At 44.6% G+C, this 17,385-nt stretch overlaps 1 protein-coding gene across 2 annotated transcripts in view; it reads left to right on the top strand.

Annotated features, from left to right (window-relative positions):
* Nucleotides 1-12,080, top strand: part of CALB2 (calbindin 2) — a 29,965-nt gene extending 17,885 nt beyond the window's left edge. The window contains exons 4-11 of one of the 2 annotated variants that reach the window (XM_027857946.1): nucleotides 761-841; nucleotides 4,291-4,347; nucleotides 5,130-5,207; nucleotides 5,930-5,985; nucleotides 7,451-7,490; nucleotides 7,667-7,720; nucleotides 8,320-8,391; nucleotides 11,411-12,080. In XM_027857946.1, the coding sequence (XP_027713747.1) occupies nucleotides 761-841; nucleotides 4,291-4,347; nucleotides 5,130-5,207; nucleotides 5,930-5,985; nucleotides 7,451-7,490; nucleotides 7,667-7,720; nucleotides 8,320-8,391; nucleotides 11,411-11,527 (555 nt within the window). In that variant the 3' untranslated portion in view covers nucleotides 11,528-12,080. The remainder of the gene's footprint in view (nucleotides 1-760; nucleotides 842-4,290; nucleotides 4,348-5,129; nucleotides 5,208-5,929; nucleotides 5,986-7,450; nucleotides 7,491-7,666; nucleotides 7,721-8,319; nucleotides 8,392-11,410) is intronic. The other variant, XM_027857947.1, reaches the window with a different exon arrangement.
* Nucleotides 12,081-17,385: the final 5,305 nt, after the last annotated feature.

The following is a 17,385-nucleotide window of genomic DNA, read 5'->3' as shown; positions in this document are numbered from 1 at the left end:
TCATGGGGCACAATGAGGCACAAGATTGGCAGCACTGTGTGTGCCAAAGACTGCACATATGGATTGATTTTTGAATGGCAGAGGTCAGAGCCACCCCTAGATAAGATCCTAAAGTTGAGAAATTGAGCCAAAGTTAGGATCAAATGAGATAACATGTATGGCACCTTGGAAACCTTAAAGCACTAATATAAATGCCGGCTACTATGATGTAGTTCTCTCTTACCTTGCCTATCCTGGGGGGCTTCTCTCACCTTCTGCCCCACGTCCCAGACACCCATCTAGGATCTCTTTCTTGCCAATAATGCAGGTGTGGCGTCAGAAAACCTGGGCCTCATTCCTGGCTCTGCTGTGTACCACTGCATAACCTTGGGTCCAGAACTTAACATTTCTGGTCTAAGTTTTTTCATTCATAAGACCTCTCAAGTCCCCTCTAGCTCTAAGAATGAAGAGGCCAATTTTCGATAAAGTGTTCATTCATAAGCTGTTATGTCTTTCTAACTGAATTACAGCCCTTCTCTAGAAGGGTTAATTGTATTTTAAAGAACTACTACTCTGCCCTGGTATTCCTTGCAGCAAATGCTCCACATGCAGGACTTGTAGGGGGTTGAGAGTGGGGGAGGGGCACGTCTACCCCTCATGCTTTGAAGGCAGTAAGCAGAAGGAGGTGCCACCTTGGCAAGGCTGCTGACTGACCTCAGAGTGGTCAGGTAGGTCAGGACGGAGAGGAGATCCTCACCAGCCTCTTCTCTGTTCACTTCAGTTGGCCCAGATCCTGCCTACAGAGGAAAATTTTCTGCTGTGCTTCAGGCAACACGTGGGCTCCAGCGCAGAGTTCATGGAGGTGAGCACTTGAGTTTCCTCTAGGACTGGGGAGGCCCCAAGGTTGGCCCACAGCTCGACATACTAATGACTTGTTGGGCTGATCCAACAGCTTTCTTCAAGGAGCTCAAAATACTTTGTAGGCATCCTGTTCCCCTATAACCCCCTGAGTAAAGGAAGGGAAAGGGGCCAATGCATTTTTTACTAAAGATAAAAAACTGAGCCCAGGAAAAGGAAGTATCCTAGATTCTAGTCTTAATTCCACTTCAGATTCATTGTGTGACTAGAGAAATCATTTCTTCTTTCTACACCTCAGCTTTCCTTCTTACAAATGGACATTGTCAGACCCTGGGTACAAAAAGGTTTCCATTCTTTATATGTTAGAAAATGACCTCAGAATTTAAGGATCTTATAACGTCCCCTATATTCCCATAAAGAAATATTACAGAACCAGCCATGACTCAAACATATGGGTAATGACTTACCAACCTGTTTCCCGGAGCCCTGCTCTTCACTTGATCAATCTCAGAGCCAAATTCAAACCTACCCACCATATACACTCTCTCTCTACTCTGGCAAACAGACAGGGTTTTTAAAATGGGATTCATGTTGCTGTTTTAATGTTTTAAATCAATCTCCATTTAATAGTCCTACCACCAAAATTCATTGCCAAAAATGACTAGAAATTGAACCCAAAAAATAAAAACCCTTCAATGAAATCCCCATGTGCAATACACATTGGCTGGGAACTAACAGTTTCTCAGGGTGGGGGATGCATTTTCAAAATCCCAACATTCCTTGGCACCATATGTTGGCATTCATATTCAAATGGGATCATTATCAAGTGGCAAAGCCAGCTCGGAGCAAATCCAACACATCAGTAGTCTTCTTTGTCTAGTATGCCACTAAAAACATAGTGGCTTTTCCTTCAAGGAAACCCAATGGTTGACACATAGATTAGAGTTCTATGCTTGGTTATTCACCTAAGCAGCAAACTGGAACATCTCAAGGTGGTCCACATCCAGATACACTAATTACCTCTTGAACTGATCTAACCTCACTTATTATTTCACATCTAGATCCTTCTTTTCATCATGAGCTTGTTAGCCAGTCAACAAGCTTTTATTAAGTGCTTACTAGGGGCCAGGCACTGTGCCAAGTTCTAGGGTACAAAGAAAAACTAAAATGGTCCCTGCCTTCAAGGATGATTGGATACATTCTCACAAGGAGACAAGATATGTACAAAGTAAATGAAAGGCTAAGTGAAATAAACAGGTAGGTGGCAAGGTGGAGTCAGGCAGACTCATCTCAGTGAGTTCAAATCCAGCCTACTAGCTGTGTGACCCTGGGCAAGTCACCTAACCCTGCTTGCCTCAACCTCGAGCTAGATAAGGAAATGGCAGTGTCTTTGCCAAGAAAACCCCCAACGGGGTCACAGAGAGTCAGACACGACTGAAACCACTCAACAACAAATGAAAGGTAACCTGAGAGGGAGGGCATGCAGTGAGCAGTCCTCAGTTTCCCCTCCTATGTAGAACCAGAAAGAGATTAATTGGAGCAGAGCATGGAGATAGATTAAAAGGGAATTGAAAAGAGGCCAAGTATGTGTGATCATCATCCCTCTCTCTGAGGCTGAAATGATTTGGAATCCATCTCTGGCTTCAGCCCTCCTGAGCGCCACAATAGCTGAAAAGCAGATGTCCCAGGATAATAACCTCCTAAGATCCCCACCCCTCCTGAGTCTTTCCCCTTTGCAGTTTCTATCAGCCAAAAACATGAAATAGGCTGCTCGGCAGCACAAAAAGGTTTGTGCTCTCAGAGAACATGAATGCCACCTGCTCTGAGCACCGAGTCTCTCTAATTTTAGCCAAGCCTCAGGACTCCTTTGGAATTTCAAAACACCCAAGTCTCTTTACCTCTTTGTCTTGAATGAAAAAAGAATAATGATCCAACCTTAGAATGCAGAATGCTAAAGGATGAGAGCCAGCCACCAAGGTAAAAAGCTGAGGACCTGGGAGGAAGGGAGGGAAGGAAAAGTTTAGCCTTGGAGTGATCTCATTTCAAAATTTGGTTCCGATGTTTCACCCTCTGAATGGCCTACGGTCTGAGCTGTACTCTGTCCTGTAGCCCCCCTTCTTTCTGTCTCTTTATGTCACTGTCTTCTCTCACAGGAAAAAAAATCAGCCCAATTGGACTATCTGAAAGTGTGGATTCCCCCTTCTTATCCTTTAAAGCAGGCATTTATCCATTTATCCTTGGTCAAGGAATTATTCAATGGAATTGGGTGTGAAGGTTTTCTTGAAGAAAAGGAGGTGCTCTCATAATGAGATATTCCCCAAATGGCTAGTCTGTAACACAGGACTGAAGTTATTTGCTAGCTAGGTGATAAGGCAGAGAGCGCACTCGGCTGGAGTCAGGAAGACTCATTTCTGTGAGATCAAATCCAGCCTCATACACCAGTTGTGTGACCCTGGGCAAGTCACAACCCTGTTTGCCTCAGTTTCCTCCTCTGTAAAATGAGTTGGACAAGGAAATGGCATGCCACTACAGTATCTTTGCCAAGAAAACTCCAAGTGGAATCTCAAACAATAGTTTTTGTCATCAGTGAAACAAGCAATAGCCTCAAGAAAGGGAGAGAGGTAGGCTTGAATCCCAGTTCTCAACCCTTGTTAGATATGTGACCATAGACAAGTCACTTGTCCTCATCTTTAAAATGGAGGCAATACTTACCTTACACAATTGTCATTTTTATTTTTTAACATTCATTTTTAAATTTTGAGTTCCAAATTCTCTCCCTCCCTCCAGCCTCTCCCCCACCCATCGAGAACTGAAGCAATATGATACCCATTACACATGTGAAATCATACAAAACATGTCCATATTAGCCATGTTGCCAAAAAAAGGCAAAAATTTTTTTTTAGTTTACAGAGTTGTTATGGGGTCTGAGAAAGAAATAGGCCTTCTTCTTATCAAGGTTAAGACCCTCTCTATGTGTGCTTGATCCTACTCTCCTATCTCCTCAGAGACCTCATCCCATAGATCTTCCCTCCCTCTTGTCTTCAATCTCTCCCTAAGGTTATGGCCTCCAAGCATGCTCAGGTCTCTCTAGGCCTTAAAAAAATCTTGCTTCTCACCTCCTTAAAGGCAAGGAGTGTCTCATGTTGTCTTCATACCCTAGTTCCTATCTATCCTACATCTTAATCCCCAAATTTGGGTTGGGGCACCTAGAAATGTTTTCTAAGTTCAACAGAACTGGGGTTGGGACACTGGCTTGGAAGGCTAAGGCCCAAAGGGTGTATGGGGGGGAGAGGTAAGAGATAGCTAAGTCCCGAGTACTGATTGGGATCTCCAAGGTCTCTCTCTTCCAACACTGACATTCTATAATCAGATGCCCTTCCCAAAGACTCCAGAGATTGGAGCACTGATGGCCATAGGGGGCTGTTTGCCAACCATCCAACAATTCCCTTGCAGGCTTGGCGGAAATATGACACAGACAGGAGTGGTTACATTGAAGCCAATGAGCTCAAGGTAAGCAGCCATAAAAAATGGAAGGATGGGCACTGCAAGCCTGGGGGCTCCTGGGTCATGTCTTCTTGTTCATGTTACCATATTCCATATGCAGAAGTCAAGAAACAGGCTCCTAGCGAGAAGGCTGCTTGTGGGGTGAGGGCAGGCAGAGGGAGGGACAAAACCGGAAAAGAATATAAACAGGTTCGATCCCTCCACTGCATATCTTGTGAAAAGGGTAATTAGAAGATTTCCACCTGGAAAGCCAAGACACCTCTCAGTTTTCTCAGCTCCAGGCCAGCCAGCCACAGAGCTAGGTGTGAGATGACGCATCCTCCCAGTGACTGGGTGCAGGAGCAGTGTGGTCACACCCTTGGTGTGCGTGTTGGAGCAGTGATGTTCTTCTGGGATGGGAGCTTTTCTGAGTTGTGGTTACCAGTTTCCAGATGCAGTGATTAGGTACCAAATTTGAGGTAACAAGAAGGGGAGAAACTGCCCCCCCAGGCCACTCAGAAACTGGGGGAAATAAGACAATGTGAATGCAGCCCAACCAGACAAGCCCTTCCCTTCAGACCGGGCACATCCCTGACCAGAAAAGACATACCATGCCTCCCACCACTGGGACAGATAACCTGAGGAAAATGTTGGTAGGTTTCACTGCTTCCTCCATCTATCTCTGTGTTCTCTGACCCTTTTTTATCAAGTACCTATGCCCTAGACCAGCCAATTGTATTCCATAGTATTACTTAATCCCACCAATGTCACTGTAGGCTCACTGGGTCACTGAATCCTTACATTTTCAGGGATTCCTGTCAGACCTGCTGAAGAAAGCAAACCGGCCCTATGATGAGCCCAAGCTCCAAGAGTACACACAGACCATAGTAAGTAGAAAGCTTCCCCCTAGGACAGGAGAACTGAACTGGAACTCAGCCTTTGTCCCAAGCTGATGGGGCTCTGATCCCTGGATGATCTTTGGAACACCACTTATCTCAGACCCAAGACTGACTCAGGCCAACTGGCCCAGGACCCTTATTTCAGCATGCCTGTATCATACTCAGGTCCCTCCTCTACTTTCTGCTCCCTACCCTCCATGCTCCATCCAAGAAATGGCTGAAATTCTGAGCCTTCACCCCTGAGCCAGCAGGAGACTTGGGGACTGACCATTTCCATGGCAACCTCTGCTGCTCCAGCAAGGGAGAGATGAGGAGAGAGAGCTAGGCAAGACTCTGAAAATAAGACAATTAGGGCTCAGCAAGAAACGAGAACCTGGTTTTCTAGCTTCTCTAATACAGGAAGAAGGGAGAGGATGGAGTCTGTGCCTTCCTGCTATCACTTTGGGTGCCATTTCTAAGTGATGTTCATTTCTGACCTCCACATAGCCTCAGAGGGAAATAAGCAATCTCAGGGTGTCCCTGCACATTATCCCCTTCCTTTTCCTTTCCAACAAAGCCTGAAGTATAGTTGGTAAATAGGAGGTAGCTGGGAAATGGCCAAGGTTCCGAGAACTTGGTGTCAAATCAGTCTTTGCCAGACTGCCTTATACATGAAGAAGGCTGGTTGGCTTGCAGGCCAATAACCCAAATATCTTTCTGTATCCTAACAGCTGCGGATGTTTGATTTGAATGGAGATGGTAAACTGGGCCTCTCAGAGATGTCCCGGTAAGAGCCACCCACACGTCCAATGTCATTACCACAATTATCCTACTGGTCGTCAGCTCTGCTTTTAGTGGCTATGATCCCATCACCTCTGGCCAACCAAAAAGAAAGGCATCTTCCAGCTGAATTCAACAAACATTCATTAAGCACCTACCATGTTTAAGGAAGTGTGCTAGATGCTAATAATAGAAAAATGAAAAATGACATAGTCTCTACACTCAAAGAGCTTTCAGCCCTAAGGAACAAGGGGAGGGAAGAGACAGGCGTACAAATTACTGTAAGACAAATTAGAAAATTATAAGGCACATAAGAAAAACCAGGAATGGCCTGAGAGGCCATGAGAGGTTCCTTCAAAGGAATGGTATTTTCTAGCTGGGGAGGATCAGGGAAGGTTCATGAATAAGGTAACTCCAGAAGTAGGTCTTGACCAGGGGAAGAATGGGAAGAGGAATAAAGGAGGGAGGGAAAGAGAGACCATGGCGTGGGAGACATTGTGCTCAAAGACACAAAGATGGGAGATAGCTTATTGAGATTAGGGAACATTTGGGGTTGCTGTTCTTTGTTCTGGAAAAGAACCAACATGGCATCATTATGCTGGGGTCGAGGTACAGTGTGTCCAACTGTGGCTGATCAGACCATACGTGGTCCAGTTCTACTGGAACACCAAGAACACGAATTGGAATGTCATGAAATAAGGCCAGATATTGAAGCCAGAGGGACTCAAATATCTAAGGAATTTCTATTTTATCCCATTGGCCAGGAGGTTTCTTATTTGAAGAATGTTGTGATTAGACCTGGACACTGGGAAGACGATTTTGGCAGCAGGATGAAGGCAAGAGGGTAAAGAATGGAGGCAGGGAGGCTAGTTAGGTGGCTATATTAATGATGCAGGAGAGAGCTGAGGTAGGCCTGAAATAAGAGTGATGAGTGTGAATGGAAAGGAGGAGACCTGCAATGGAGATATTTCAGAGGTGGAATCCATAGTACTTGACAACTGATTGGAGGTCTGGGGCAAGGGGGAGGGAAGAATCAAGGGTGATGCTAACGTCTTGAGCCTGCGTGACTATAGGGTAGCAGTAGCATCACCAGGAAGGGGGAAAATAAGAGGAAGAACAAGTTTAATCAGAAAGTTGATGAATTCTACTTTGGATGTGGTCAATCTGAAATGTTTCCAAAGAGAATAGAACTAGAAATGCAGAATTGAAACTTAGAAAAAGAATTGTGCTTGGAATATAAATTTGGCCTTAGTCTAAAATGATAAAGGAAGTCACAAAAGTGGAATGAGATCTCCAGAAATGAGAAAACTAAATACTACTACACGATCCCCACCGACTCATTTCACTTGTTTTCTCCCATATTTGGACTTTTCAGTCTTCTCTCTAGATACTAACCCTCTCCCAGAATCCTTTGCCCTGCCTCAGTTTCTCTTGTCTATTGTCTAATCTATACTCTAACATTTTCCTTCCAGACTATTGCCTGTACAGGAAAATTTTCTCCTTAAATTTCAGGTAAAACAGTCCTTTTTTCTTTCCCTTTTCTGTGCCTTTCCTCTTCTTACTGAATGTTGGTCCCACAAGCCCCTTTCCACACACACACACACACACACACACACACACACACACACACACACACCCCTTTTAAATTGATTTTTATTTGTTCATCCACGCATCCTCAATCCTTACAGGGCATGAAGCTGACTGCAGAAGAGTTCAATGCTATCTTCACATTTTATGACAAGGTAAAAAGTAGGCCAGCATACATAAAGGAAAGCAAGGCTGTATTTCTAGGGGGAAAGGCCAGAGATAGGAAATCTGAAGCCTCACAGCAGAAGAAAAATGATCAGAAATGCTGTCTTGGTCACTTCCAGCCTCCCACTGGCTCATCAGTGCCATTTAGCATTTTCCTTTTGACTAGGACATCCTTAGTGGTATGTGGTGGTAGAAGCCCTTAACACCTGTCTCTGGAAAATGAATGCTTTCTCTTAAAACCTCCTCTCTGGAATGGCTTCCAGGAAGTTGTCAAACCCTTTTTCACTCTATGGGGATCTGTTCAGCCCTAGCGAATAATAACAAAAGAATAAAGTAATCCATGCATCAGCGGTCAGAATAACTATTTTGAGAGAAATAGCTGGCCAGTTTGAAAAATGAATGATTGATTTCTCTCTCCATTAAAATAGTTTTGTGACTGAATTGACTAGATTGGCCAGCTGGTCTAAGATAGTATCTATGAGCCCTAATGTTCCTCAGCTTGTGCTGAGTGATGGGAAGATGAGGTTGCTGGAGAAGGGTGAGGGAATTACTAGAAATCTCCTGACAAGTGTGTGCACTCAATTCACAGGATGGGAGTGGCTACATTGATGAGAATGAACTGGATGCTCTTCTGAAGGACCTGTATGAGAAAAACAAGAAGGTGAGGAGGTCTTTGGGGGAGCCTTTTGAGGTGTGGCTCAGACTGGGAACCACAATTCTGCCTCAGCCCATCCCATGAAAATCTGAGAAGGATTTGCACCAGCCCAGTTGCCCAATCTAAGCAAGCTTCCTATGTGAAGGAGGATGTGGGAAGGAAGGAGCAGATGTGAGGTGGGAAGCTATGAGACAACATAATAGGCCCAAAGAAGAAAGGCAGAGTGAGTGAGAAAAGGGGGTCACAAGCAAATCTGTTTTCCTGGAACAGATGAGAACCCCTAAAGCCAAGCACGCCTCTCCCACAATTATGTTACCTTTCTACCTAACTCCTTTCAGAGCTCTGAACTGATTCATGGTGTGAAAAAAGCCTAGAGAATTGAAACTACCAAGAATGCTTCTCTATGTAGCGTTGGTCCTGATCGCATGCTTCTAGGTAGCATAGGGAGAAGAGGAGAGGGGAAGATTCTGAAGGTAATAAATGTAAGGATGGACTGGCTAATCACCTTGTAATTCTGCCTAAGGGGAGCCAGAAAAAATCATTAAGCAAGGAAGCAAAACAAGCAAAGCCACTGTCTGAGAAACTCAAATCTAAGGCAGCATTTTGGATCCAATGAAATGACAAGAGCAGAAAGAACAGCCAGACAGCAGAGATTCACAAAGCCTAGGTATGAGCTGACCTTGGCGTGAGCTAGAGGACTGCCTCTCAGGGTGAATAAAGAAGGAGAAGTGATGGGGAAAGTCATAGACTTGGTTCAGGTCTGAATGTGGGAAAAGTTCAACTGTCAACAACTTCTTTTTTCTTGAAAAGGAGAACAAAAATCCAAGAGTGACTGCAAGATTTTGAACTGGGGTGAGAATGGAGAAAGCACTCATGGGAGTGGGCACAGCAGTGCCCAAAATACCACAAAGTGGAAATACTATTGTTACTTGTAGCTGTATGTATGAAAAATACCTAGAAGGTTTAGACCAGGGGTGGGGAACCTGTGGCCTTCTAGGTCCTTGGGTGCAGCCTTTGGACTGAGTTCAAGTTTTATAGAACAAATCCTTTTATTAAGGGGATTTGTTCTGTAAAGTTTAGATTTGGTCAAAAGGCCATACTTGAGGACCTAGAGGGCCACATGTGGCCTTAAGGCCACAGATTCCCCACCCCTGGTTTAGACTCAGGTATGTAAAACCTAATGCAGACTTCCATTCTGAGCTTTAGTCGGGAATAAGAGACACACATCCCAGAGCTCATGATCTGTTTCAAGTGGGTGCTTCCATCCAGAACCACTTCCCAAGGAATATTTGATTTTTGGTCCAGAGTTAGGGAACACAGGATGTGAATGCCATCAGCTCCCCTGGGGAACCTTCCACCTCAACCACTCTGCAGGTTAGGTATTTGGTCACTTAAAGGGAGAAGATGATGCAAACTAAGAGCTTTCTGTAGCTAGAACCCGGTTTGGGGAGAAAAGAAGTGATTGTGGTAGACCCTGCTACTTCAAAGGCATGGATCATTTTCATGAGAGCTCTTAGGATTTTGTTAGTCAGTCAATAGACATTTATTAAGTGCTTGCTGTATGTCAGGTGCTATGCTAAGGGCTGGTGATACAAAGAGAGACAAAAGACAGCCTCTATTAACAAGCAAAGGCTCTAGAATTAAGAGGGATTGGGAAAGGCTTTCCGTAGAAGGTAGCTAGGTGGCGAAGAGGATAGAGCACCGGCCCTGGAGTCAGGAGGACCTGAGTTCAAATCTGGCCTCAGACACTTACTAGCTGTATGACCCTGGGCAAGTCATTTCCACCCTGTTTGCCTCCGTTTCCTCACTGTAAAATGAGCTGGAGAAGGAAATGGCAAACCACTCCCGTATCTTTGCCAAGAAAACCTCAAATGGGGTCACAGAGAGTCAGACACGACTGAAATGGCTCAAGAACAAGCTCTGGGAGCTAAGGAAATGGACAGCTGTGATTGGGCTGGTCCTTCAGTCAACCACCTCTGTGGCTCAGTTTTCCATCAGTAAAATGGGGGTGATGACACGAACATACTAGATGTGTACGGGAGCTACCAAAAACCCAACTTTCAAAGGCCATCCCCTAACTCTAGTTACCACAGTGACTGAGCACATAGACCTGGTAACGTCTCTGAAACAAGCAATGCTGGAATGCTGCTGACAGGTTTCTGTCTCGGTGGCTGTCCTGAACTTCGGACTCATGCCCTAATTCAGCTTTATAGAACAATACTGCAGGGGGTAGCTAGGTGGCGCAGTGGACAGAGCACCGGCCCTGAAGTCAGGAGGACCTGAGTTCAAATCCGGCCTCAGACCAAACACTTGACACTTACTAGCTGTGTGACCATGGGCAAGTGACTTAAACCCAATTGCCTAAAAATAAAAATTAAAAAAATATATATAGAACAATACTGCAAAGGCCTAAGTTGTGCCAGAAGCACATTAAAAACTGGCTTCTGCGTAACACGAAGACATGGGGAGGGGTATTTAGACGGATACTAGATACAGCTGGAACAAACTCAAACATCTGATGCCACTGACCCCATGCCCATACTGGGCAGTAGGGCACTGTGATGTGGCATGAGGCTTTAGTCCATGGCAGGAGGGGGAAATCTTCTACGGTGTCTGGTTGTGCTAACGTGGCTTCCTTCAGCAAAGTCCTTTGGAAGGGGATGCTGGGCTACCTCTTAGGTAGTACGGACCCTATCACATATTCCAAGACCTTCCCGTTACCTTCAAGGACATGGCTTGTTGGCCTATAGGAGGAGGCCGGGTAAGGGGAGTTTATTTGCAAGATGAAGATTTAGGGTTAGGATTAGAAGGAAGATCAAAGTCCAAGCAGGGATTCAAATTACTCAGTTCTGTGTTGTATTCATGTGGTGTTCAGATAAACCTCTTGTATTCCTCTGGAGTGGTTCCAACTGCAGAAAGGGCTCAATTGTGTGTATGACAGGGAGTGAGGTCCTAGTCTTGCATTTCTAAGTGGCCACCTGTACTGACCCCTCACCCCTTCTCTCCCTCTCATCTGGTCTCCCAGGAGATGAATATTCAGAATCTCACAAGCTACAGAAAGAGCGTGATGTCTTTGGCTGAAGGCGGGAAGCTCTACCGCAAGGACCTGGAGATTGTGCTCTGTAGCGAGCCCCCCATGTAAAAGGGGGTGGCCATCAGTTTCCCTCCTCTCCTGCCAATTCTCTTCTCCCTTCTTCTGCCCTGCCGCTTCCACCAAGACCTAGAGATTATGAGGCCCCGAACATCCCCTGCTACCCGACACAGCACACCCAGAGAGCAGGAGAGGAAGGCAGCGGCCGCTGCTGATGGATGTCCACTGAGCCTTCCGTCCCCCATCACTTCCACCCCACCCCAGGCTAGCCTTGCTGCTCTGCTTGTGACTTGGATTAGGGGAGAGGGGCCCTAGTTCTCTTTGCTGTGATGCATGAGCTCATCTGTTGTATGATTTAGGCTACTGCGTCCAATAGGGTGACAGTCTGTCTTGCTCCCCAGTGTCCCTCCTCTGCCCCGGTTCCCCAAGTCTCACCTGACCCCTTTAACTGGTGGTGTGTAGTTTCGTTCCTTCTTCCAGCTTCTGACTGTGACGAGAACGTGACCTGCCTTGCCTTCTCCATTTTGGTTCTCCCCTGTTTTCGCTTTCAGTTTTTTGTCTTATTATTCACCAAAGAAGAGTTTACAAACAATAAAATGGAAAAGTTCTGCTATTCAAGCTCACCCACTGGCTTACAACCTGTACTTCTTCTTTCTCGTTAGCCACCCTAACCCAGAATGGGGTTAAGGAGGTGGTTTCTGCCTCCTTTGTCACAAAGAAAGTGGGAAATAGCCATGGGAATGCCTGGTCAGTGGCACACTGCCTACCTAGGAAGAGCCACTCATTCATGAAGATACAGTCCTGCACCCTGGGAGCTCAGGAGAGAGGCAGGGGCTAGATATATCCACCCAGCAGCCATCTGCATAGAGATAATAAGGAAACTACTGAGAGAGCGGGTGGAGAAGGAAGAGGGAACAGGACAGAGCTTTAGGCTATACCAGTCAGGAGAGCTGCAAAGGAGACGGACAAGAAAAGAACCAAGAGAAAACAGGGTCCTGACATCCCAGAGAGGGTGGTTGACAGTATCCAAGGCTGCAGAGGTATCAAGGATAAGTACTGAGAAAATGCCATCAGATCTGGCAATTCAGAGGTCACTGGTGACTTTGGGGGGGCAGTTTCAGTTGAGTAAGGAGTCATGGGTAAAGAAAAGGTTAAGAAGCTAGGAGATGAGAGCTACGGCGATTCACTTAATGGAAATAGGGACGTTTGGGGAAAGGGTAATTTGGAAAGAAAGATAATGAAGTCCCAACCTATCCTGCGTGTACATGCTGTGCTGCTCAATCCCATTAAACAACAAAAAAGTGAAAAGGAAGTAGGGTAGGGGGGAGAGGAGGGGGGAGGGGAAAGGGGAGAGGAGGATTAGTCACTGGGCACTGCCCTGGAGCAAAGAGCATTCTGTTGAAGGGCACCTATACCAGCCACGAAGTGAGAGAGAGAACAGGGTACAGGCTTCCTGAATGGGAAAGGGGGGAATTTTGCCTGCACAGCAAACTGGGAGCCTGGGTTATTAGATGTTAATTGTCCTGAGGGACCCTCATCACCCACATCCGCCTCCATGTACAGGGATAAGGAAAGAAGTCCTGGTCTCAGCACCAGATCTCTGTTGACTAGAGATCACATAGACCTTAAAACTTGAAGATGGTGGGAGGGAATAAGAACCTATTAAGCGCTTGCTAGGTGCCAGACCCTGGGTCAATAAGCATTTGACAATTATCTCATCTGATCCTCACCACAACCCTGGGGGGGGAGGCAGGGGCTTCGCTATACTCATTATCTGTTACTAAGGGAGAGGGGAGAGGGGTTCAAAGTGACTGGTGTCAAAAAAAGACCATCAACAAACATTAGTTAAAAAGAAAATAATTCCTCTATTGGCACGTAAGATCTTTAAGAGTAGGAATCACCTTGGTTTTGTTATGATGGCATTGTCTTGTATCCACGGTGCTTAGCACAATGTCTAGCATGTAGGAAGCAGTTAAAAAATTCTTTATCTATCATCCATTCCTCATTCTCCTAAACATACATGCTCAACCACCTGCCAAGTCTTGGTATTTTTACCTCCACCACATCTGTCCCTTTCTCTCTACCCTCCTGGCCACCAGCCTAGTCCAGATCTTTGTCCCCTCTCTCCTGGACAATTACAAGGCAGTAGCCTCCTAATGGGTCTCCCTGCCTTAAATTTTGCCCTGTTCCAATCCATTCTCCACACAGCTACTAAAATGATTTTCCTACAGTGTAGGTGTGATCATAAGCTTATCAACTGATCTCCAATGATTTCCTTTGGGATCAAATATAAACTCCTTGGTTTGACTCTTAAAGGCCTTAACAGCTTGGCTCCAATCTACCTTTCCAACTTTATGATACACCACTCCCCTCCCTGTACTCTGTGGTGTAGCTACACTGGCATTCTCACTGTAGAACTCCACCACCCATCTTGAGGTCTTTGCTTGGACTGTGCCCCATACTTGAAATGTACTCTCTCCTTTTTTTTTTTTTGCCTCTCAGAATCCCTTATTTCCTTAAAAATGCCACTTAAGGCTATCTTCTATACAAAGGAAACCTCTTCAGCTCCTTAGAATTTACCTAATACATACTGTCTCCCCAAACAGAACATAAGCTGCCTGAAGGCAAAGGCTATTTCATTTTTGTCCTTATATCTCCAGGGTTGAGCATGGTGTTTGGCACACTGGGGGTGTTTAATATATTGGTTGGTTGCCGCCCTTCATGCTCAAAGAGGACCAAAATGACATCACTATGTTGGGGTCAAGATATAGTGTTGTCCAACTGTGACTGATCACATCCATGTTAAAAAGCTTTCACTGGAGGCCTTCAGGAGAGTGTGTATTGTCCTAGAAACTGGATTTGACTCCTGGTTCTGCAACTCACTAGCTGTATACTCTTGGACAAGTCCCTTAATTTCCTGAGCCTCAGTTTTCTCATCTGTAAAATGGGAATAAAAACATTTGTACTACATCCCTCACAGTACTGTTGTGAGAATTAAATGAAAAAAACATACTGGTGTTTTGAAATCATAAATACCTACATACAAATATAAAGAGCCCTGCTCAGCATATATTTCAGTTACGATCTTTCCCAGAGCAGCCCAAACTTGAAAGCACCTCGTCTCCAAAAAGAAGAGAGAATGATCTACCTACTGTCATAGGAAAGGGGTCAGTGATCAACTTATATTCCTAGACCACCAGCAGGGCTAAAATGTCTTTGTGAGCCCTAGACCCAGTAAAGATAATCCTTCCCCACGACAGGAAACAGATGCTTTTTTTTCCCTAAAAACTCTGACCTTTACCATAGCTCTGAGACTGTCTCAGCTCCCCAGAGTTCCAGACCTTATTGATCCCAATCTTGCTAATCATTCTTTATTTCATCTAGCTTCCCTCCTTCATCTTGGGACGCTCCAATGAGTTAATGTATGTGAAAGTACTTTACAAACAGAAGCACTGGGATTATTAATATTGCCACAAGATGAAATTCACTGAACCAGTAGTGAGGCATTCCTCTGTGCAAAGCACTCTCCTAGGCACTAAACAGACTTCATCAATGTTTAAAGTAGGACTCTTGCCTTCAAGGAGCTTACAATCTTAGGGAGATAAGGCATAAGATAAAAGCCTATCAAAAATTCAACAACTTTAGAATCAAACAATTCAAGAAACGTCACAAGTCCACTGAATATTATGTGACTGGCTCTTAGATATATCTTGGCAGTACCAAAGAATCCCTTGGGGAAGTCTGGCCAACATCCAGTGATTGATTCCTTGTCACTGGCTGCCTCGCAAACATGGAGGCCAAGAGAAGTGATTTTCCTTCTGGTCTCCAGTTAGCAAGGTCAGCCTTGGCTCTCCTCAGTCCTTTCTGTCACAACTGCCCTTTCTGAAATGAGACCACTGCATGTCTCATGGTGTTCCGGTGCCAGCCTCTGGCCAGGCTGGGGTGAGGAGAGCAGGTGGCTGTGTTTCTGGATTCCTGTGGGGGCACAGCTTGGCCTGGCTCCATCTCATTAGCGCTTCCCAGAACTTGGTTTGTTGAGATCCCTTGGCTGTCATCCTGTCATATCAGAGGAGCCTGGGGAATTTGGACTCTAGCAAAAACAGGATTTTTTCTTTTAATGATCCATTTTAGCCCTTTCTGAAAGCAGGCATCTTTGTTCATCTGACTGAAGTGAAAGATGACAGCATTCCTACAGACGACCGAGAACACTGTGACTGGTTTCTTAAGATTTTTTCAAATGTAAGGAGGCCTGAAAAAAGCTATTTGGGACGAAGCTGACAAGGAACATGGGGTGAATTTGGTTTTTGCCCTTTTCTTCCTCTCCCAGAATGCCAGTTAAGAGCTGCCTACATTCAGACTCACCAAATCATTAAGAGTGGGTGAGTAGGCGGATTCACTGTTTGCAACTCCAAGCAAGAAGCTTAGGGAAATCCTACCACAAGTTTCATCAACCTGGGAACTTTTTCTGTACTTTTCAAGTTAGGGGAGTAGAGCCTGCTATAGAATCAAGAGATTATTCATTAATATTAATATTAATTATTGAGACTAATATTAACATTAATCAATATCAGTCATATTTTCAATTCAAAGAACCACAGAATGTCAGAAATCATCTAGTCCAATTGCCTTAGTTCAGGGGTGGGGAACCTGCAGCCTTAAGGCCACATGTGGCCTTCTAAATCCTTAAGCACAGCCTTTTGGCTGAATCCAAATTTTACAGAACAAATCCTAAAGGATTTAAAAGGCCACATGTGGCCTTAAGGCTGCAGGTTCCCCACCCCTGCCTTAGTTTATAGATGAGAAAAATGACAGTCCCATGGAGAAAAAGTGATTTTCCCAAAGTCACCGTGCAAGACAAAAGCCTAACCAGGACTAGAATCCAGTGTCCTCTCTTTAAGGCCAGCGTTCTTTCTATCTTGAGATGAGAGTTCAGTCATTAAAAGATTTCAGAATGGTTCCTGGCACAGTAGCATACAGTTTGTTGAAAAGAATTCATCAAATTCAGCTGAAGTGAAGGAGGCAGTAGGTCTTGAGGCAAGCTTCTCAACTATTTTCCGCATCTACCATCTCCTTTCAAGAGGGGGAAACACTCAAGAACTTACCAATTATCTATGTGTGTGATTGTGGTTTACTAGGTGACACAATGTCCCTGTACATAGCACATGCTTAATGGATCTTTGTTGAACCAAACTGTGTCTAACAGCTTCAAGCTGGTACTCCTCCATCCACCCAGGAAAAAAGTCCTCTAGTTCAGAATTCCCCAAGGAATTTCCTATTTCTCTCTAGGAGTCAGCCCTAGTCTGAACAGCATCTGAGTATTATTGGAGTATATTAAGATGACAATGGAGACCATAAATTCAGTCAAGGGACAAATCTGGGATCTATGGAAGAGAAGGTTGGGACAAAATGGAACAGAGAAAGAAAAGGAAGAGAATGAGAGAGGAAAATAAGAATAAGAAGAGAAACCCTTAAATGAGAACAATATTTTCAACCCATATATCTGATAAAAGTATGACATCCAAGATATAAGGAAGGGATATAAATGTATAAGAACAAGAGCCATTTCTCAACAGGGAAAGGATGGGAACAGATAATCCATTTTCAAAAGAAGAGATGTAAACTATCAAAAACCAGATGAAAGAATGCTCCAAAAACTAATTATAAGGAGAAATTCAAATTAAAGCAACTCTGAGGGTGTGCTGCTCATATTCAGCAGAGTGGCAAAGATGAAAATATTAAATGTTGGAGAGACTATGGGAATAGAGGCACACTAATACACTTTTGGTGAACTTATGAATTGGATCAACCATTTAGGAAAGCTAATTGACATTTATCTTAAAAAGTAAAAAAACTATACAAACTCTTTGTCCCTAAAGAGGTCAATAAGGGAAAGTCCCATATTTAGAAAA

The sequence above is a fragment of the Vombatus ursinus genome, unplaced genomic scaffold, assembly GCF_900497805.2.
Source record: "Vombatus ursinus unplaced genomic scaffold, bare-nosed wombat genome assembly UNPS02012515.1, whole genome shotgun sequence".
In the NCBI taxonomy this organism is placed as follows: domain Eukaryota; kingdom Metazoa; phylum Chordata; class Mammalia; order Diprotodontia; family Vombatidae; genus Vombatus; species Vombatus ursinus.
The sequence above is the reverse complement of the archived record's forward strand: the minus strand, read 5'-3'. Positions and strand labels throughout refer to the sequence as shown.